The sequence below is a fragment of the Triturus cristatus genome, chromosome 1_2, assembly GCF_964204655.1.
Source record: "Triturus cristatus chromosome 1_2, aTriCri1.1, whole genome shotgun sequence".
Classification (NCBI taxonomy): domain Eukaryota; kingdom Metazoa; phylum Chordata; class Amphibia; order Caudata; family Salamandridae; genus Triturus; species Triturus cristatus.
This window is the reverse complement of record NC_140580.1, coordinates 281164864-281188520: the sequence shown is the minus strand read 5'-3', so window position 1 is coordinate 281188520 and position 23657 is coordinate 281164864. Positions and strand designations below refer to the sequence as shown.

The following is a 23657-nucleotide window of genomic DNA, read 5'->3' as shown; positions in this document are numbered from 1 at the left end:
ATTCTCTTTAAGCTCTACTTACGCCTCTCACCCTTTGCAGACTCTACATCGATTTCCCATTTTGTTTTACTTCTCCTTCCCTCTCTGTCCTTCTCACCCTGATTCATCTCCCTCAGAACAGGCAGAAAGTGTCACTACAAGCGGTGGATGACAAGGTAAGAGGATTAGGCAGACTCCAATCTGTTTGGAGAGAACATTGTCTGCTCCTGTCCACAGCCCCCACCACATCTGCATGAAACAGAGGATCAAGTATCTCTTGCTCCTGAATTACTGGGTCCAGAGTTGGTGGCTATGATAATTCCAGGCTCAGAGACACCAGGACAGTCATTGCGTGTGGTAGCATTTCATGAAGTTTGAGATCCAGGTGAAATTCTGCCACTTGAAAAGAGGGCAATATTCCATTGTTGCCGTATTGGTATTCCATACCTAGGTGAGGATTTATTTCTATCCATTGTGTGTATTGTGTGCTCAACCATAGCGCCACTACGCGTGCAGGGCTACAAACAATACCCAGATAGTAGCAAACCACACTGATACACTACATATGATGCGTCTCATGCAAGTCAAAAGTGGTGAATGTAGGCAACCTCTTTGCCACAATAGCAAGTAGTGTTTGCTAATGATTTTTGGCAGCTCACTACGAGAACAGTCACCACATTCCAAATGTATTGCTGTTGGACCTGGCCCTTTTGGCAGGTTTATCCCCAAACTTTTTGCCTTTCGCCTCTTATTTTTCTGACCTCTTTTTGCTGGCTTTAGGGCTCGGGCACTTTACCACTACTGATCAGTGCTAAATTTCATATCTTCTCTGTGTAAATTGTGGTTATGATTGGTTATCCATGACTGACATATCTGATTTACTGGTAACTCCCTAGTAAAGTGCACTGAAGGTGCTAGGGCCTGTAAATCAAATGCTACTAGTTGGCCTGCAGCCCTGATTGTGCCAACCACACAAGTAACCTTTTGAATGTGTCTCACACCTGCCATAGCAGAGTCAGCATTCGCAGCTTCAAACTGCCATGTTTATCTGGTACTCTTAAATGTACAGCACACCTAACGTAGGCCCAAGGTACCACCTTGGGCTGTACACAGTGTATGTGAAAGGTCGGTGTGTTTTACATGTCCTGATAGTGAAATACTGCCAATTTTATTTTTCACTATTGCAAGGACTAGCTCTACCATAGGCTAACAGGGGAGCTGCCTTGTAAAGTTTTTACAAGTGTAACTTTCCATTGGGAACAGCTAGAGAGTAGGGGTTTAGGCTCACTGAAATAAAAATGTAATAACAGACCTTTTAGTGTAGGTGGCTTTTAAATTGTGTGTTTGAAAATGCCACTTTTGGAAAGTGGACATTTTCTTATTTAACCATTCTGTGTACCTCTGCCTGTTTGTGTATTCACCGTCTGGCTTTGGAGTGACAGAAGTTGGGGATGTGCATTCACGCTAGACAGTCACAAGGGGGGGTTGCGGTGGGCCCTGCCTTTCCTGTGTGAATCATAGCCAGGCTGAGTAGACCTTTCTGCCTTTAGTGTGGTGGGAGGAGTTTTCACTAGCACCTGAATAGGCTGTGTCCGCTCTGCACAATGCTGCCTCCACCTCTTGCAGTGAAGCTGGACCAGGGAGGACATAACTGGTTATAACTGAGCGCAGAGACTCTTGAAACAAAGACTACAAAGAGAAAATGGGGTATAAGTATCGGCCTAAAACCCCAGAACTCGGGATTACTCTGAACAAAGGAACCTGCCAGGAAGAAGAGCTGTAACATGTGTGTGAGGAGTGCTGCCCCTTGATGTGTGTGGGGTGGGTTGGCCTACAGTTGCTGCTTCGGTCTTGAGCAGAAAAAGGACTGAACTGTTCTTTCCACCTTTTAAGTCTCCCAAGGGCTTGATGCAGAGCTTGCCTCCTGTTGGAAATCTCTCATAAATCAAAGACTTCAAAAGATTGCTTCTGGAACTAAGAGGAACCTCCCAAGAAGAAATTCTGCCTCGAGGAGTACTGCCCATTTGCTGTGTTTTATTTTTTTTAGTTGGCCTGCAATTGCTGCTTCTGTCTGTGGGCAGTGGAAAGGGCTGAAACTTTTGCCTTGCTGTGGTATCCTGCTTTAAGAAGATCTCCAAGGGCTTGATGCAGCGCCTACCATCTGTTCTGAAGTCCCAGGCACACAGACTTCACCTGCAGCATCCTTGAACTCCACTGCTGAGAGTGTGGTGCCAACTTCAGTTCTAAGCCCTAGGAGGTTGTTCTTGCTGCAGAGAACGGCAATGAACTAAAGAAACCTGAAAATCAACACATCACTCTTAAAGCGCCTGTTTTTCCGATGCAGCACTGCAGTGCGGAAAAAATGTCCACGCACCGCCACAGTGTAGTCGAAGAATTGAAGCAGTGCCCGTCAGCGGCTGAAAAATCCGTTGCATGCCAAATCCAGTGCATCAACATCCGAAGTCGGATATCACTGCACGGACTTCGACGCAGGCCCTGCTGTGTGGCTAAAAGAATTGATGCATCGTGGGACCACAGCTGGAGAAATCGGCACAGCACCTGTTTTGTTGCCGCCACATCGGTCTCCAGCGGATCCAGATTACTGCGCATCTCACCTGTGCAGCAAGTTTTCCGACGCAGCATCCGCAGACCGGAACTGCCTGGATTTCAACACATCACTTCCACATACAGTCCGGATTCGATGCAACACTTCTCCTGCATGGCAGTAGAACTGACGAACTGCCTCGCCAAGGGCTCAGTAACTGACACATTGCTGTTTTTTTCACCATGCTCAATACTGCAGCTGTTTTGCCTTGTGGATTTTGACGTATTTGAGGTACTTTGTGTAAAAATCATGCATCCATAGATTTCTACGGACAGAATTGCTTGAAATCTTTTGAAAGTCATATTTTGAGCTGTGTGTTATGGAATCTTATAATTTTGGCCTGTTTTGGTTTAGAGAGATACTTGATTTTTCTAAACTGGTGTGGGCTCCGTTTTTTGGTGTTTCACTGTGTTACTGTGTGTTTATGTACAAATTCTTTTCACAGTGCCTCTGAGATAAGCCTGGCTGCTCGTGCCAAGCTACCAAGGGGGTGAACAAGGGTTATCTTAGGTGTAATCCCCTTATCCTGACTAGAAGGAAGGGTCCCTATTTGGACATGTGCAAACCTCTGCCTGCCAACTAGAGACCCCAATTTCTATTAATTGCCTTTTAAATGTCTAACGGTTTAAAGGTCAAGGTGTGACCCTTGACCCTGCTCGCAAGGCCGGTCGCTACACACACCGCACGGCTCCCCGTGTGTGACCAGGACTCCTGCCCTTCACAGCTGCGGCCGCGAGTTTGCTGCTGCACCCGTATTTCTGAGTATTGTTGTTGACTGCACCCAGTGTTTTACTTGCATTGTGCCCTGTTTATTGCCTGTTGCCAGTATATTTTGTGTTTCTCCGTGACTATTTTTCCCGCCTCTGTGCCCCCCCGCTCCCCGCCGCTGCTCCCCTGCGGCCCCGTCTCCTTTTTCTTCGGTGCCATGCTCCCTCTGTCGCCCATTGGCTGCCCCGCTCCCGCCTCCCAGCTGCTCCTCCCTCCCACGTGGCCATTTATGGAGGACGCCGCGCGGAAGTGCAGCGGACGCGCGCAGCGGGCACACCAAAGGCAAGCCCGTCTGCGCACGTCCGCGCCAGGACCGCACCCAGCGCTAGAACCCCTGGCACCCGCCGACACCAGGACACCCGACTAAGATATGACACCGCCGCCCTCATCGCACTCAACACCGGATGACCAACCGCCTGCTACCAAGCTACCCCAAAGCGCACCCACGGACCCTTCACCTGTCAAGCCTGCAAATTCACCTGCCTTCGACTCCGCACCCCACCCACCAAACCAAACACCAACAACAACCACCTTAAGTTCATCCTCCTCAACACCCGCTCCGTACACAAGCACGCCATCGAACTCTGGGACCTCCTCGACACATCAGCACCAGACGTCGCCTTCCTCACGGAAACCTGGTTGAACGCCTCCTCAGCCCCCGACATCGCCATAGCCATCCCAGACAGCTACAAAATCACCCGGAAGGACCGCATCAACAAAACGGGAGGAGGAGTCGCCATCATCTACAGGAACACCATCAACGTCACGACCAACGCCAAAGACATCGTCTCCACCGCCGAACACCTACACTTCCAAATCCACACCAACCCCCAGACCACCCTCAGAGGAACGCTCATGTACAGACCCCCAGGCCCGCGCAAACAATTCAGCGAAACCATTGCAGTCTTCATCAGCCCGCACGCCCTAGCCTCACCAGAATACATCCTCCTAGGAGACCTGAACTTTCACCTGGAGAAAAACAACGACAACGCCACCTCCACCCTGCTCGACAACCTCGCCAACCTCGGACTCAAGCAGGGGGCGCTAGAGGGCGCCAAACAAAGATGGCCGCACGCGAGTGAGGCTCCCACCGGACCGGGCGATTTCGCTATCCTTTCCAACATCCTGACAGCGCTATCCTTTACCTCACCCCCACGGCTGGTTCCGCTGTGCCCTGCGCAACGTCCCGATGACCGGCACGACCGCTGGGACGGCCGGAGTGCCCAGATATCCTCTATTGCTCATCCGGGCGGAGGGGAGTTTTCGTCCGCGGACTGCACCTGGCGGGGGACGCTCTGCACGGGAGCCCGGTGCTGTGAGGCCTATGCAGCGCGGGCGGATCCCGGCCCTCGGAGCTGGAAGCTGAGCCTGACGACCATCGGCTGTCCCCGCCTTGACGTGGGGGTCTGCGAGAGGTAGGCGGGGACCCCTCTGTCACCTGGGCGCCCTGGGGGCCCTTTCTGCCCGCTGCCCCTTCATCTGCCGGGGCCTGCGCTCGGGACGCGGGCTTCCCGGCTGCTTGTGTTGCCGTGAGGCTGGGTACGCCTCGGACTACTGCGGCTCCCCTGAACGTGTGGTCGCTTGCCTGGGCCTGGCTGCGAGGCCACACTAGGAGAGGCCGGAGATCTCAGACCTGCACGGTGCATTATACACCGCTTGACCGGCTAGGTGGACCAAGAGGCCGGACCGTCTGCTGTTGCCCCCCCGCCGCGGAGGTGAGAGGCGGGGGCTGCGATCCTCCGGTTGCGAGGTGTGTGCGCCCAAGACCCCGTCCTACGGACTACGGACCGCACCGGGGGCCGGGACCGACAGCGGTGGACCACGCTGTGGGGCCGCTTGAGGCGGGCGAATCGCGCCTCGGACGTCCCCCCCCTGCTGCCTTACTGACGCTTGCTGCGGCCTGCTGCGGGTCTGGGGATACTGCCTCGTGCGGTCCGGCCAAGATTGGCCTGCCGATTGCGGAGTCCCCCACCCTCCCTGATTGATTGACCGGCCACGTGCGGGGTACCCCTGAGGTGGCCGGCGGGGCCGCGCCCTAGTGGCCGTGTTCCTTGGGGTGGGCCTGGGAGCTGCATCGGCCCTATTTGCCCACGCGGTTTGGCTGGTCCCGAGCGAGGCCCCCGCGGGTGTTGCGTGCTCTATCCTCGCCCGCACTATCTACGGGGTGAACTGGGCAGGTCGTATTCCTGGCGTCATGGGGCGCAACGACGCTAAGCAGTCCAAATTACCGTTCGACACCAAAAAAGCCCCCGCGACGGCGCCCGAGCCTGGCCCCTCCGCCGCCGCCCCTCCGGACGAAGACTGGAAATCTCTCCTGCTGGGATTGAAACAAAGCCTGTCGACCATAGACTCCAAGATTGACACCATCACTACCAGGTTGGATGGCGTGGTTGCCAAACTGGACCAGCATGACGCCCGCATAAAAGAGACTGAGGACAGGATCTCCACACTGGAAGACGGCGCCACATCCACAGACCGACATGTAACACAAATGGACCGGCTTCTCAAAATAATCGCCGACAAGAACGAGGACCTAGAAGCGAGGTCCCGTCGCAACAACGTTCGCATCCTTGGCCTTGCGGAGACCACCAACACTGGGAAAATGGAGGTCTTCATTGAGAACCTAGTGGCTGAACTGTTTGGAAGGGAGTCCTTCTCCCCACACTTCATCGTAGAGAGAGCCCACAGATCCCTTGCTGCCCGCCCCCCTCCTGGCGCCCAGCCGCGGCCCATCATCGCGCGTTTCCTTAATTATAGGGACCGGGATGTGGTGCTCAGGCGCTCGAGAGAGATGGGAACAGTGAGTTACTGCAACACTACGCTGTCCTTCTTCCCCGATTTCACCGCATCTGTGCAGGAAGCCCGTCGGAAATTTACTGGGGTTAAGAAAAAACTGCAGGCCCGGGAGATTCCGTACGCAATGCTGTACCCCGCGAAACTGAAAATCTCGCATCATGGTAAACAACTGTTTTTCCAACAGCCGCAGCAGGTGGAGGACTTCCTCAAACAGCATAAGAGGGACTCAGCCAAAGAGGGCGCGGAGCCGCGGCACTCTCGATCGTCCTCGCAGACGGAGCAGCGGGACTGAATGAGTCGGGGGGATGCTCCCCTTTGCTCACTTTGCTGCCGTGGCTGGACTTGCCCGAATGGGCCAACGTCACTCCTGGTGAGGTACCTCTCTGTTTTTCAAGAACACGACAATTGAATTGATCGCTGTCATATTATGTGCCCGGTCGCCCACCTCCGTCCCACACTGTGGACCTGGAGTATTTCTGGGTTCTCGTGGGTGTAAGTAGGGAGGTGGTTGGCAGGTCTGGCGCCCCTAGAGTTCGATCCCCCAATGGGCGCACCCCAATACCCCCCTTTCCTCATTAAGGCAGGGGTGGTTACTGCCATTGTTCTGTTTGTTACGTTGGGTTTGATGGGGGGGGAAGGGGATGGGTGGGCAAAGTGTACCCAGCCAGTTGGGGTTGCCGGTGTGGGTGGGTGGCTGTTCCGACTTTCTCCTGGGCCTATCGGTGACTCAGGACAGGGTATGAAAAGTCGAGTGGGTGGGGTAATTAACCGGGACCTAGGTTTGGAATGTGATACTGAGTGCTACGTGCAATTACAAGCTATGAATACATGCCACACATGCCTTTATCCGGGTGAATGGGGGACTTAGCTGTCACACGCCCTGTGCCTAACTTCCAGCTGCTCTCCTGGAACGTACGCGGATTAAATGACCCAAGAAAGAAGAGGCAGGTCTTGAGTTACCTGTCCAGGCAGGGAGTGTCCGTAGCCATGCTCCAGGAGACACACTTAAAACCAGGAGGAACCCCCTCATTTGCATCACGGTGGGCTAATAGTAGGGTGTTCTCGTCTTACTCGAGTTACGCGAGGGGAGTGACCATTCTAGTGAGACGCGGGGTGGGGTTTACACTTGCGGGGGCCGAAGTGGACTCTGGCGGAAGGTACTGCATGGTGTGGGGGACATTGCACTCACATACAATACTGTTTGCGTGTTACTATGGCCCAAATACGGATGACCCGTCCGCGCTCCTCACTATGTGGGGCAAGATCCAGACCCTAGGAATACCCCACATCCTACTGGGGGGGGATTTCAACACTGCACTCAAACCTGAAATGGACAGGCCACGCCCGCAGGCATCGCACTACACAAACACACAGCGCGCGTTGGTAAACATAGCGGATGAGCACCACTTAGTTGATGCTTGGAGGCATTGCCACCCCTCGTTCCGGCAGGGCACACACTACTCCGCAGTACATTCCACTTGGGCACGTCTTGATTACATATTCCTGTTGCCGGGCCTCTCTCCTTGGCTGGGCGAGGCGTTTCATCTTGCTCGCACATTCTCTGACCATTCCCCAGTCCTGCTGTCCCTACGTATTCCCCTTGAGGTATCCCCGTACCTGAGCTGGCGCTTAAATCCTGCGCACCTCACGGACTCCGTGTTTCAGGCGGAACTAGAGCAAGACATAAAAGACTTTTTTGAGCGTAATATTGATTCCGTATCTAGCCTCACTACTGTTTGGGAGGCGTTTAAAGTCACCGTAAGAGGTTGGTGCATAGCTAAGGGGGGAGGTGTCCTTAAGTTTCTGCGCGGAGATCTGCGCAGGCTGGAGAGTGACCTCCGTAAGCTAGAGCGCGAAATGGAGCGGAACCAACGGGGGCCTGACACTGCGGCACAGCTCCGAGAGAAACTAAATGAATACACGGAAGCTGCAGCCAAAGAATCCAAATTTCTGGGGCGACCCTTTGTCTCTAGGGTGTATGGAGAGGGTGACAGGCCTGGCAGGGCGTTGGCCTCCGCAGTTGGCCCCCCCCGGGTACCATAACTACGTTACCTCCCTGCTTGATGAACACGGCACCCCGCAGCGGGATCTTGCTGCCCAACTCAAAGTCCTCACAGACCACTACACTAAACTTTACACGTCCCACAGAACTACACCGATAGTACTACACGAGTACCTTGACAACACTGCGCTTGCGTGGCTGGGCCCATCCCAGCAGAAGTTCCTTCATCACGAACTAGAACTAGATGAAATAACGGACGCCATAATGTCCATGAAGTCGGGCAAGGCGCCGGGATCGGACGGGTTACCGATTGACTTTTACAAGGCCTTCAAGCATGTGCTGGCCCCCATTCTACAGCAGGTGTACTACTCTGCACTGGAGGAGGGTGCCCTGCCGGCCACGATGCGAGAGGCCCTCATCACGTCACTGTTGAAACCTGGTAAACCACCGGAACAATGCGACTCGTACAGGCCCCTTTTGCTACTAAATACGGACGTTAAGATATTGGCGAAGGTCCTAGCCACGCGCCTTAACCTTCTGATGGAATGCCTCGTCCTCCCGGACCAGGCTGGGTTTGTTCCCAATCGTGCGACTTCCCACAACCTGCGCACGCTACAGGCGGTGATGCAGGATATTGACCCTACGAGTGAGGCTGCCGCGGTCTTTCTTGACGCCACCAAGGCGTTTGATTCCCTGGAGTGGGATTACCTTCTGGCCTTGTTGGAGCGGATGGGCATGCCATTCAATTTCCTAGATTGGATACGGCTGTTGTACCGCCAGCCTCGAGCAACTGTCCTGCTCAACGGCGCCCGCTCCCCCCCTTCGCGATCCTCAGGGGTACCCGGCAGGGGTGCCCTCTCTCCCCGGTTCTGTTCGCGATCGCCATAGAGCCCCTGGCGGCCAAACTTCGGCAGCATCACAAACACCGAGCTCTCATTTACCCAGAGCGCAAACTACTCATTGCCCTATATGCAGATGACATGACTCTATATGTGCATAAGCCGCGTGAACACCTGAATCCCCTGCTTCGTGAGGTCACCAAATTCGGAGCCATCTCGGGATTCAAATCAACTGGGCAAAGTCGGCCCTGTTCCCCTTGACTGACAACACCACGCGGTTCCCTCTCGATTACCCCCTGGTGTGGGAATCGGACGAGATAAAATACCTGGGCATTCAGGTGACCAGAAATCGGGAGGCCCTGATTAGAGCCAACTACGGGACTGTCATAGACAAACTCACGGACAATGTTACTCGATGGATTCGCCTCCCGCTGTCAATGGCAGGTCGGATCTCGCTGATTAAGATGGTGGTTCTTCCCAAATTGTTGTACCTCTTTACAAACATACCATACAGCCCTGGCGCATGTTTCTTTCGCGCTCTCAACTCCCAGTTGTCACGACTTGTCTGGGGGGGGGAAGCAGGCCAGACTTGGCCTGCGGACCCTTATGTTGCCTTATCACCAAGGGGGGTTTGATGTACCCAACTTTCAACGATATTATGACTGCGCACAGGGCCACTTCGCTGCCTACTGGCTCCATCCCCCTCCCTTTATGGCGCACCTGGCAGTTGAAGATGGATATATGAGGCCAGAGCAACCCTCCGGATATTTATACACGACAGCACGCATAGAACATAGAGACCCCACCACAGTCGACTGCACGGTCAATGCCTGGAAACGATTGGCGGGATATATGGACGTGAAATTCCTATACTCCCCCCGCATGGCTCTGGCGCACGATCCCAGACTGAGTGTTACCCGTGAGGAGATTGGCCGTAAGCTGCTCACAAAACTCGCGATTCACACTTGGGGGGATCTATACCACCAGGGGGGTTTTCGTACGGCGACACACTTCTTTTGGGACAATACTCCTTCGGTTATGGATACCTTCCTTTACGTTCGGCTCCGGCAAAATATCAGGGCTGTCACGCCTGACTTTCCGGATGAGCCGGATACCGTGGGGCCACTCCATGCTCTGTTGCAGAAGGGAACGCCGACACACGTGGTCTCCATGTTATATAAATACGCGCAGGCGGCCCAGTCTCCCCCCCCTCTCCTCGCACGCGCCAGCTGGGACGCAGATCTGGGGGAGCCACTGTCGGATGCTCAGTGGGAAGAAAGTTGCTCTCATACCAATGCGGTGACAGGTAATGCTCGCCTTAGGCTAGTTCACTTTAAATTTCTACATCGCCTCTACTTCACCCCTGCCAAGTTGCACCGATTCGGACTCCGGGACAATGATCGCTGCCTACGGTGCAGAAGGCCAGGAGCAGACTTCATGCACTTAGCATGGGCGTGCCAGGCCGTGGCCGCCTATTGGGTAGCGGTGTTTGCTGCTCTCTCTGACATGATTGGGGTAAGCATTGCGCCTTGCCCTAGGATTGCCCTGCTGGGTCACTCCAACCCCGCTGTTAAGACACACCGGAAATTTTTCGCGCTGGGACTTCTGCTGGCTAAGCGCCCCGTTGCGTGCCGGTGGGGACGAGGGCGAGCGCCTAAATTCAAAACCTGGCTGGACACGATGACAACTTGGCAGGAGCAACTGCATAGTTATTCAGACCTTTTACCACACAAGTCGCGCCCCAGAGACCTTTGGGGCCCCCTTGCTGCGTATCTCCTTCGTGCGCAGGTTCCAGACGCATCCACTACTGACGCGAATAGTGACACAGTGATGGGCGGTCGACCCTCCATGCTGGCTCCAGCGCCCCTTCCACTGGCAACTGACATTGACTGATCCCCTCCCCTTCCTCACTCCTCTCGCTTCCCATACATAATGGCTTGCGTTCTGGGTACGAATGGCAGGGCTACACACGTCCCGTGGGAGCATCCGCTGACGCGGGTGGGTGGAGCGGCGGACCTCCCGTCCCCCTGGGATCGGGGCGTGGCGGAGTCCACCCCGCGATGGCGTAAAATACACGGCACTACAGGCAGTAGCATCATGGCGCGTTTCTTACTTAGGTCATTGCCACATCCTCCCAGATCATCTGATGGGTCTGTGGGGCGCAGGGCGTCGCTACTCTGATTATCGACTGCATTCCATGGTGGGAAGTAATGCCCTCACAGCACCACGCCGCACTACCTTTGTATACCTCATACTGTGTATGGAGGGTATCTTCTGGAAGGGAACAGTCCATATTGCACTTGTTTTTGGTTTGTTATTAAAGTTGAATGAAACCTCATGTACCTCATGCTTGAATACCACTTGCGGATAAGCTTACTTACTACTGCATAATAAAGGTTTTGGAAAAAAAAAAAAACCTAGGACTCAAGCAACTGGTGGACACCCCCACCCACCTCGCCGGCCACTCGCTCGACGCCATCTTCTCCGCCAGTAACCACGTCGCCTTCAACCACTCCACCGGACTACTCTGGACCGACCACAGCTGCGTACACTTCAAGACTACATCTCACCACCTCGCACACCGGATCCCCTGCAGATGCTTGAGCAAAATTACCACAGACCAGCTAACCACATCGCTGAGCCAGAACCCACCAGCCGACACCAATCTACCCGACACCAACAACGCAGCCCACAACCCCCATGGTTCACAGACGCCCTCAAAGCCGCAAAGAAATCTTGCCGAACACTCGAAAAGACCTGGCGCCACGAACGGACAACAGAAAACATGACAGACCTCAAAATCGCCACCCGCAAATACCACCAGCAGATCCGGCCCACCAAGAGGACATCATTCAAAGAGCGACTGGACAACAACACCCACAACAGCAAGGAGCTCTTCAGCATCGTCAAAGAGCTCTCCAACCCCAACGCCAGCAACAACGACATCACCCCTTCACAAGACCTCTGCAACGCCCTCGCCACGTTCTTCCACCGCAAGATCGCAGATATACACAACAGCTTCAGACCCCAATCTCCACCTTCGGACACCAAACCAGCGACCCCCACCACCACCCTCAGCGTATGGACCCCCATCAGCAGTGAAGACACCATCCACGTCATGAACTCCATCCACTCCGGTTCTCCCTCCGACCCATGCCCCATCACATCTTCAACAAAGCAGACACCATCATCGCACCCCACCTTCGGAACGTCATAAACAGCTCCTTCGCATCAGCCACCTTCCCTGAGAGCTGGAAACACGCAGAAATCAACGCCCTTCTGAAGAAACCCACAGCGGACCCCAAAGACCTCAAAAACTTCCGCCCCATCTCTCTTCTCCCCTTCCCGGCGAAAGTCATCGAGAAGACAGTCAACAAACAGCTGACCGCACTCCTCGAGGCAAACAACTCGCTCGACCCTTCCCAGTCCGGATTCCGAGCCAACCACAGCACCGAGACCGCCCTCATCGCAGCCACAGACGACATCAGAACCCTGATGGACAACAGAGAAACAGCCGCTCTCATCCTCGTAGACCTCTCAGCAGCCTTCGACACCGTCTGCCACCGCACCCTAATAGACCGCCTCGACAACACTGGAATCCAAGGAAAGGCCCTGGAATGGATCACCTCGTTCCTCTCCGCAGAACCCAGAGAGTCCACCTCCCCCCCTTCCGCTCCGAGGCCACCGAGATCATCTGCGGCGTACCCCAAGGATCCTCACTCAGCCCAACACTCTTCAATATCTACATGAGCCCCCTCGCCACCATCGCACGCAAACACAACATCAACATCATCTCCTATGCCGACGACACCCAACTGATACTCTCCCTCACCAAAGACCCAGCCATCGCCAAAACCAACCTTCAGGAAGGTATGAAAGAGGTAGCGGACTGGATGAAGCACAGCCGTCTAAAGCTCAACTCAGACAAGACGGAGGTCCTCATCCTCAGACAATCCCCATCAGCCTGGGACGACTCCTGGTGGCCCACGGTGCTGGGAACCGCACCATCACCCACGAACCACGCTTGCAACCTGGGATTCAACCTGGACTCCTCCCTCACGATGACCAAGCAAGTCAACGCCGTCTCATCCTCATGCTTCAACACCCTGCGCATGCTCCGGAAGATCTTCCGATGGATCTCCACCGAAACCAGAACAACAGTCACCCAGGCCCTCGTCACCAGCCTACTGGACTACGGGAACGCCCTTTACGCAGGAACCACGGCCAAACTTCAGAATCGTCTCCAGCACATACAGAACGCCTCTGCACGACTCATCCTCAACATCCCTCGCCACAGCCACATATCCGCCCACCTGAGAGACCGCCACTGGCTCCCCGTCAACAAAAGGATCATGTTCAGGCTGCTCACCCACGCACACATGGCGCTCCACAACACTGGCCCCGAATACCTCAACAGCCGCCTCTCGTTCTACACCCCCACCCGCCAGCTCCGCTCCCCCAGCCTCGCCCTCGCCACCGCCCCTCGGATTCGCAGAACCACCACCGGAGGAAGATCATTCTCCTACCTGGCAGCAAAGACTTGGAACTCCCTCCCCAAACACCTGCGACTGACCCAGGACCATCTCACCTTCAGGAAACACCTCAAGACCTGGCTCTTCGAGCAGTAGCGGCAAACCCCCTCCCTCAGCACCTTGAGACCCTCACAGGTGAGTAGTGCGCTTTATAAATGTCTTGACTGATTGATTGATTAACATTTCCCCCCCAATTTGTCCTCCTGGGGGCAGAAAGCCCTCTAGACACCAGGTAATCTTAAATGGTGAGATGAAACTCACCTTGGTATAGGGCTACCCCAGAAGAGGCAACCAAATTTGTTTGCCCCACCAGGAGGGCAGATATGAAATTTTCCCAGTTTGGGGATTTGCGTGTAATCTGCCCCTAAGGGGGTAAGGGGGCCAGGGAGGGTTAGAAAGCCCATTTGACATCATTGGTTTTACAGTGGGGCAAAAAAAGTGTGGTTGTCCTCCTCTGGCATTGGTCATACACCACCTCAAATTTTTAGAGCAAGGCAGTCTTTTTGCCTGTCTGAGGAAATAATAAGGAATTTGTCTTAATGTGCACATGCAAGGTTTTGGGTTGTCAAAGAGGTCACTAGGTATGAAGGAGTTTAAAATGGTGCTTAAAGAAAGATGAGGGGCTGCACGGCGTTGGGCCCAACATCCACCCCAGAAGGGGCAATAGAATCTTTCTGCTGCCCTCGGGGCAGACAGGAAAGTTGCCTAGATAGGTAGTTTACTGATAATCTGCCCCTGGGGGATGGAAACCACTAGACAGCAGGTATTTTACAGTGGGGCATAAAAACAGATGGGGGGCATCCCATTCTGGCACTGGGCTATATCTCCACTCCAAAATGGGCAACACAGTCTTCCTGCTTCCCCAGAGGGCAGACTAGGGTTTTGCCCCAGTTTACACCAGGTGGTCAGAAAGGCCACTAGACACCAGAAATTTCAAATGGTGCACAAAAAAAGGGGGGTGGCCATCGCTGGCATTGGACCTTACACCCACCTCGCAAGACGCAAGAGTCTTTAAGTTTGTAAGTTTACCCCAATTGAGTGTTTGCATGTAATATTCCCCCTGGGAAGGTTGAAAGCCGACTAGTTCCAGAGGGGCTAGAAGGAAAGTGGTGGGGAGTGCAAACCAGCCACTGGGTTATACCACCACGCTCAACCAAGCGGCAACACACTCTTTCTGCCTGCCCCCCCCCCCCCAAGGGGAGATACCCACCAACTGCCCTTCCTCCCCTGGGGGGACAGCAAACCCACTGGGCACTAGGGTATGGTTTAAAGAAATTGTTTAAAGAAATAATGTGGTGGGGGGGCAACCAATGCTGACCCTGTGCCCCATCCTACCCTTAACCCTGAAACCCCAAAAGTTATTCTGGAATTTATAATGCATCCCCACCCCATTGCAAGCAGTAGGACATTTCTATTTTTGGGGTGTTGTTTATACATATGAGCCAGCAGAGAGGAGGAAAATTCCAATTTTCTCTCACTTGCCATGCTCACTGGTTGCATTATTCTCACTGTGCCAGCTTCTGAGACAGGAACAGATCAAATTAAGAGACTTGAGGAATCTATATGGTCTCCGTATGGTCCCTGCTATGTTCTGTTCCTAGAGCGGGCACCAGACTGAGACACACAGTTGCTCTACCGTTTTTACTGGGAGATATGTGGTAATGCTGGGTGGTAGGAATTCTATGGATTCCGTCAGATCCTGTGACATTTCCTCATGGTAATGTGTGCAAAATGCATTTTTCTGTCAAAATTGGAGGTTTGCAATGCCTTTTAGGTAAAACTCAATCAAGCGATCAATGCAAATTAAACAACACTGTACTTCCCTGGGTGTGTAGTTTTCAGAAATTTCTGGGTTTGGAAAGTTTTCCTAGGTGGCAGCTAAGCTCATGCCCAAAATCCACAGCTACCTACATTGCAAAAAAAGGGTCAGGCTTGAGTAGAAAAACTTAATTTACCTGTGTTGCATTGTGGAACATTTCCTGTGACGAGTGCTGGGCCCACTACACACAAATGGGGAAGCTTTCTTATCGGGAAAAGCGTGGGAATGCTGGGTGATAGGAAATGTGTGGATCGCCATAAATTCCAGAACTTTCCATCACAGATACATGAGGAAGATGTGTGTTTGTAGCCAAGTTTGAGGTTTGCAAAAGTAAAAAATACCACAAAGAAACTAAAGTTGTACAATCCAAGTAAGCCAGGACTTCTCTGGGTAACTAGTTTAAAACCAAATATGGGTTTGGTAGATGTCCCAGGGTGGCTGAATAGCCAAGATCCAAAATTCAAAGATACCTGAATTGCAAAAAAAAAAGGTTAGTTTTGAGTGGAAAAATGTCATCTATTTATGTTGCTTTTGGGGCCTTTCCTGTTGTGGGCGCTGGGCCCACCCACACAAGTGGGGTGCCATTTTTATCTGAATAAGTGTGGGAATTCTGGGTAGTAGCAAATTTGTAGCTCCTAGAAGATTCAGGAACTTTGCCCCAAAGAAATGTGAGGTGAATGCTTGTTTGTAGTCAAAGTTTGAGGTTTGCAAGGACATCTGGGTAAAAATGTTATGCCATCCACTCCACCCAGACTTCTTTGGGGGTCTAGTTTTCAGAAATGTCTGGGTTCGGTAGGTTTCCATGGGTGGCAGCCAAGCCCAGGCCCATGCCCCAGATCCACAGCTACCCATACTGCAAAAAAGGATTGGTTTTGAGTGGAAACATTTCATCTGTCCATGCTCCATTTAAACTGTGGCTAACAATGGAGAAGAGTATATAAGACAATCCCACAGCGAAATGGACTGTCAATGTTAACCCAATGATGGTGGTATGTGTAATGAGTATGTATTCAGTTTGACATCTGCATCAACAAGAGGATACATTTATTTATTTGTTCATACATTCCTTTTACAACAATATACGTCTCTACCGGTTTACGTCTAGGGGAGATGGGAGGGAACAGGAGTGTAACTAGGAGTGAGTAGGTAAGAATTCGTTGTGACCATGTTCAGACATAAGTAGTTAAGCATTTAAGACAATTTTGAAAATGGAAAGCGAGGAGATGGAATGCAGGTCAACTCGGAGTGGATTCCAGAGTGATTGTCTGAATTCCTGAATGAGCAGAAACTTGAAGCAGAGCGCAACCTTAGGGCCCTGTGATGTGTAGAAATATCCAGTTGAATACACGCAGGTAGGATTTAACACAAGAAAAGTTTATTGATTCAAAGTAGCCCATATTCGTAGCCTCAGTCCACCAAGGTCGCCTCAACCCTCTAACTAGCAGCGGCAGGAGAACCCTGTTGGTGTCGGCAGGAGAACCCTGTTGGTGTCGGCACGAACAGGGAACCCAATAAAAAGGAAAACAGATTTGACGGATCACATAGCGTCAGTGCTTAATTTGTAAAATATTAAGTGCCAGTGTTCTGACTAGGAGGCCACTGCAGCTTGCACCACCTATCGCCCTTGTCATCGCTGCCAAAACAACTACTATCCATCTCTCTTGCCTGTAAATGCGACAGTTCCGATTATTCAAGTTCCCCAAAGCTAAAGGAATGGCTGGGGAGGCAGGTATTAGTAATTTTTTTAATGTATATTGTTTTCCTAAACATCTGTTATACTGCTCATCTCTAAATTACATGAGCAGCGCCACCTTGTGGCAGACTACCCTAAGTGTGGTGTTGACAATTAGGTGCAGAGTGCTGAGCACCGGAAACCAATTAAGTGCCGGTGCTCAGCACCGGAAAGCTCCGGCTCAAATTAAGCACTGCATAGCGTGCATACAATAACAATGGGTTTGCACGCGAGTGCGGTGATAACAACTTTAGGCAAAGGCTCGCGTGCAAGCATGGAACTACTAACCAGCAGTTAAGCTGCCTGCAAGCACATACTAGAGAGCGCGTATCAAAGAAGCAATACCACAGGCAGGCCCTATCATTAAATCTTTCTCTGCCGGTGTCCGAGCTCAGAGAAGATCCTTGCACCCGGTTTTCAAATAATTAGGCTTTCCAAGGCATAAGTAAATGCTTTATCTTCGGAGACCGCAACACGGAGCAGCAGTCACCGCTCTGGGGTTCAGAGCTGTGGTCTCAGTCGAGCTAAACCCCGCACAGCATCTTCAGAGTTCTGTTCTGCACCCGAAAACAGGATACAGCTCTTGCCCAGAGCTTTGGGAAATGTGAACTTTCTAAAGTAAACCGTTTAAAAAACAACACTAGCGTAATATAACTTTTTTCACTGCTCCTTTTTGTTTGTTTCGTTAAATCCTTTGCCAAATTGTTGCACCAGAACGAACACCTACCTTGAAAATCGGGTGCACTGCAGGCAGCTGTCTATACATGGCAATCCCAAACACTTCTGAAAGAAGATGGGTTCTCAGTAGATGGGTGACGGTCTGATGGATGTGAAAATCAGATGAACGGACCCAAATTTTTGCCAGCAACCAGTCATGTTTGGCATCCGAGGGTAAAAATATTGGATTGTCAGGCCCTGGGTTTTGATTTATCTGAAAACACACAGAAACAGAATTATTACTGAAGTGCATGACCATATGATCAGAAACATAGTATGGACTAAAAATATCCTAAGCAGGATTCAAAAGCGTTACCCCAAGCTTGTAGACAGACAGATTTAAAACGTGTTCTACCACAATAGCGGGTGATGTGCCTCAGGGTAGCACAAGATGATGCATCAAGAAGTTGCACTCTAGGCGCCCAGAGGAGCACAGGGTGATGGTTTTTAGGGGAGGAATAGAGATGCACTTCGGGGAATGGGAAACACTGAGAAATGTGCCTCATAGAAGCGCCGGGTGATATACATCTAAGTAGGATAGGAGTGGCTGTGTTGAGGTGCACAGGTCGATGAGCAGCAGAGAGCACAGAGTGATTTACCACCAGAGCTGCCGATGCTCATTAGGGTACACACTGATTTTTTTTTTTTTAAATATCTTTATTACATTTTTCAATTTTCCTGATACAGCCAAGCTAAACATTGATACATTCTCCACTATTTTCCCTGTTTTTTCACCCTCTTCTTTTTTGTAACAGAATCTTTGTCGCTATGCCATTATGTATACTGTTCCAAGCATTTGCCATCTGATAACCATGGCACAGGTAGCATCTGCGGCGCAAGAGTTAATGTAAATGTACTGATTGGTATGAGTGCCTGCAGCTCATTCGTACTGTCACCTCGTATCAGGGGGGCAGGATCAATCTGCCGCTTATGTGTCCCCATAACGACAATGAACCATGTACAGCTACGATAGTTATTTTAGGGGTGCGTGACTCATACTTAATTCTGCTTTAAAATCACAATAAACAGTGGTGCATGGGCGATAAACAGTCACAATCTCAATGTATTACAAGATATCTTTGTTTATAACATTTGAACCACAACTAACGAAAGCAAAATAAATACACACAAAAAAAATAAAAGGAACGAGAGACATCAATTATCTAACTGAGCGTGTATAATTAGGGTACACACTGATACTCATTAAGTGGTAAAAGGGTAAAGTCAGAGAAGACTCAGGTTGTTCCATGACACAAGTGAGCATCTCCTCCAATTCGGTTTTCAGGTTTGCCACAGAGATTTACATCAGAAGTAAAAACACATACATATATAGATGCATAGAGGGGCTGTGTGCAAGCCCTCTTTTTGCATTTGACAGTTCCATTAAAATTCACATTTTGCTTCTACCCACCACAGCGGACAGCATGGGGCAAAGGGTCAGCCCACTTGAGTCATTGCTTTTTTTGCACTGTGGGTGATGGCATTTTGCCTGATCACCTGTGTGCGCCTGCCTTGAAAGAGTTGCACTTCTTTACCAGAGCTGCCGAATGAATATTTTACTTTACCAATGCTTTTTCTTCCCATTCTTTACACTTGTTCTATTTTATTCATCCTTGTTTGTTTAAACTACATCTTCAGGTTACAGTGCTTCAAAGCAAACATAACTTTTCTTCGCACTAATAAGAATAACATTTTCCTGTGATATGCATTTACACTAAAAGGATTTCTGTAACTACTATAAGTAAGTACACCTGGCCTGCGAAGGAAGTATCCATATTGTTCTATAACGGTTATACACAATAGTCAATTTAATATTTTTTTCACCAGCATGTGACCGCCACATTTAGGTTGTCTGCGTGATTTCAATGTTTCTTCTTTTATTATGGAGGTGAAATTATAGCTACTCTTGAAGAAAAACTTAGAAACTTGGCAAGTATCGGTTCTTTATCCACCTTCAATGCTCAAGCGAAGACATGTATTACTTGCAGAGCCACCCATGCAAAGATTGGCCTCCTAGGATCCAGTGTAACCTCGCGTGGTCACTGTACTTTTAGTATGCTCAGACAGAACCCACAACACCAAAGTCAGACTTTTAATGCATAGGAATATCATGAAACCCCCCACTGCGTAGCTCATATAACTGGAGATGTGCAGTTATAGCCTCAAATTAAACACTCAGGTACAGACTCAAGTACTCGAGCCTCACATGCGGAATGGCCACTGCTGACTCACAATTCTAAGATGGAGTTTTGGTTGCCCAGTGTACCTTTCCAATATGTCGGTCTAGTCTGAAATGGCGCTTGAAGCATCATAATGCACGAGTGTAGTTTCAAATTCAGAGTTAAGCCGCACAACCCATTTGGCATGCCCCCCTCAAACACCTCTCCCATTTTCTGTTGCTACTTGCCCCTCACAGTTCTTGTCATGGAATAGTCAAAGCTCGCGCTCAGTTAGGCGACGGCATGCAATCTGGGAGCAGTGCGGCAAGTGTTGTTTGAGCTTTACCCCCTTCCCGAATAACGTCCTCACTAGGAGGCAGGGAAGCGTGCCCTCCAAAAGTTTTACTAACTTTGCATAACCATTCTTTTCATTCTTGTTAAGTTATTAAATTCTTGTTAATGAGGTAATATTCACGCCTCTTCACCGCTGTAGCACTCAGCACAATATGTATGATGCGCCTGAGGCGTTGGGGGATGAGCATTAGATGGAAGTCACTCGGAGATCCTCAATGGGCATCTATTTTCTGCTGAGAGGCCAGCAATCGCAAGGACGGTGATCGTGGAGCTTACTGGCAAGACAATGGGCACAACAGCTACGCCAGATTGTACCTGACTGAGGTCACAGGTTTACACAAGGATTCCCTGATCAGTGAGCCTAGAATCTCAAGCTAACTCTACGTGAAGAAGCCCAATAGAACAACATGGGCTGAGTGCTGTCCTGGACTCATGTGCAGAGGGGCACTCAGTAGCACTATGGGTCGGACTGTTCCTTTGAAGCTTGGTGTGACAAGTGCTTATATTACTGTCTTTTCTGTAATAGCACAGACCATGCAATAACACAAAACAGGGCGGACGTATATATGGTAGATTATGGCTTAAAAGACGCAAAGGTAACAGCCTATGTCCTTCAGAAACAATGACCCTAACACATTAATCACATTTCTCTGCCTCCTATAAATCCAATCCCTGGATAAATATGCTTTTTATGGACGCGCATTGCTACGGGAGATGAAAGAGCCAACACAGAATCCCTCTTTGCATCTCAGTAATTACTTACTTAAAAACCTTTTTGCAAACCTGCAATCCAGGACCGAAACATTAATATCTTCTCTTGAACAAAACAGGTAAACGAAACCTTTCAATGGTACTGAAATCCCATAAACAGTGACTGAATGGACTTGTACTGCTAAGGAGCAAGGCAGCTAGGCTGAAAAAGCTTTGAAGAGGCCATCCAGGATCCTGAGACTGACCTCCCTGCTGTGGAATTCCAACATAAAATGTTATAGTGCCAGAAGGAATGGCACAAGATTATAGCTCTGCAAGGCCAGATACAACTTATGAGACTCAACAGCTCGAAATGCACCCAAGCTAAGATCAACAAACAAAGTAGGAAGGGGCAATAATGGGTTACTGAATGAATGAATGAATTCTTTATTTGTGTGGTTACTCAAAACCATTACAATAAGAAAAGAAGAACACAGTATTTAAAAACGATGGAGCGAGAGTCTAGAAATATAAAATCCATAATCTAAAAAAGGTGAATCTATATACATAACAATTGTTTTTTTTTTTTAAACGTGTTTTTATTGCAGAATTAAGAATAAGAACTCCATAATAGCGACCTGTGCTCACAAGGTATCTCAGAGCCCCCCCATCTTTGTAGTGCTGTACACAGCCATTCAGCCCACATCCCGGAGGCCGGGCGGCACATCGTTACAATCCTCTGAGTATCCTAGCTATCCTGTCACAGAAGAGCTGGTCGACCTCCCAGGTTAATATCTGCTTTTAACCCAACCGCCTCAGTCCCCAGCCATCCGTCCTTATACTGCTACAACACCCCAATAACTCCCCCCCACCCTACCCACCCCCCCATTACTGCTGGCGTGGGCCCCGATCGTGGGGTCTAGCATACTGTTTCTACTGCTATCGGTTGTTCGCCTGTAGCTTCGCGGCCTCGTGGAACCCCGCCCTCCCGGTCTTCCTGCTCTGTGCTCTCCAGTCGGTAGTCCTTCAGAGCCTGCACTATCAGCTCCCATGCCCTCACCCATTTATACATAACAATTGTTAACCTTTTCTTTTGCATGCTTTGATAAAAACAATCAGATGATAAAAGGTGGTTGGGCAGCAGCCGCACGAGTGCCTGCCTGACGTCTTAGGGGGAGATGTCCATCAGTTTTGTACGGGTATGATGGACAAATTTGCCAAAGATAGCCAAGTGCTTCACTGTGTCCAGCGTGTAAAGTCAATGGACTGCCTCCTTTGCAGTGCGAGTGCCCAGTTGCTGTAGGATGGGCCTGAGGTAGAGTCTGCAGGCTATAATGGGTTACTGTTTGAGGGGGATGACAACCTACACAAGCAGCAGCAGCAACCACCATCCTTGTCACGGTTAGGCACAATCAAACCCCAAATTAACCTGTGCTCAAGCCTCTGGTGGCTTGACTCAGAGCAATCAGGCTTAACGTAGAGACAGTGTGTAAAGTATTTATGTAGCAAACAAACAGTAATAAAATGAAAACACTACACACAAAGGATCAGACACTAAATTGGAAAAATAGAGTAGATAGATTTTAATAAATAAAACAAGGCCAAAATGACAAAAATCCAATCAGTAAAACTGGAGATATGTAATTTTAAAGATTTAAAGTGAAAATAAAGTAAAAAAGCCCAAGGCGCCACTTGCGGCTATCTGGTTGTGCGAGACCAGAAGAAAGTCACAAGTTAAGGATGGTCGTCAATGTAGGGCAAATAACCTATTGTTGTCATGAACTGTCAGGCTGGTGCTTTGTGATGGTGTTGTCCGCAAGCAGTCAATGCTGTAGCACGAAGGGTCAGGCTGACAGACCTTTGAATTGGCAGGCTGTGCGAGTGTCAAGGTCTCAGCACCAACAGGCCCGTTCACGGCCACAAAGAGCCCAAACACTTCAATTTAGCCTCTCTGAGGCCACACCAAGGGCCCAGGACCTCCATCTGGATCTGGGTGGTTCACATGGTCGAGAGCCTGTTATTTCCCTGTGGCCCTGAAAAGAAAGCCAGCAGACTAGCCCTTAGAGTCTCTCTGGGATTCCTGGGTTCAGGTGCAGGTCCAATTTTCTTGACTCGGGCAGGAGGGCAGCAATCCAGCAAGACAGCAGTCCAGCGAGGAAGTAGTCCTGCAGGGAAGCTGTCCAGCAGAGTGGTAGTCCTTTCAGCAGCAGTTAAGTCCTTCATCCTGGCAGTCTCCACAGGACCTGAAGAGTTGGTGTCTGAGGTCCATAATTTATACCTGGTTCTTCCTTTGAAGTGGGAGAAGCTACTCCTTAAAGGTGTCCCTTTAAAGTACACAGGCCTCCTGCCTTCCCTGGCTTCAGACTAACTACAGGGGGTATGCAGCCCTTTGTGTGGAGGCAGGACACAGACTATTCAAGTGTAAGTAGAGCTGTGCCCTCCGATCCTGCAAGTGACTGCTCGTCCAGGCACACCTAAGCTCTCTGTTATGTGTGGCAGTCTAGGAGGAATACACAAAGCCCAATAGTCAGCTGATCACAGTATGGTGACCCAGAGACAGACTGAAGACACCAAATGGCTAGGGAAGGAATGCCAAAAAAGCTTGCAATGTTCCCCTGCTGAAATTATTCAAACAACACTTTTTCATAAGATCCAGTAATTTAAC

General features: G+C 50.6%; 1 protein-coding gene across 5 annotated transcripts in view; it reads right to left on the bottom strand.

Moving 5' to 3' along the window:
• LOC146867161 (polyunsaturated fatty acid 5-lipoxygenase-like) overlaps window positions 1-23657 on the bottom strand; it is a 1030548-nt gene that overhangs the window by 272185 nt on the left and 734706 nt on the right. For all 5 annotated transcript variants that reach the window (XM_085603716.1, XM_085603717.1, XM_085603714.1 and 2 more), the window contains one exon: window positions 17800-18003. In XM_085603716.1, coding sequence (XP_085459842.1) covers window positions 17800-18003 — 204 coding nt within the window. The remainder of the gene's footprint in view (window positions 1-17799; window positions 18004-23657) is intronic.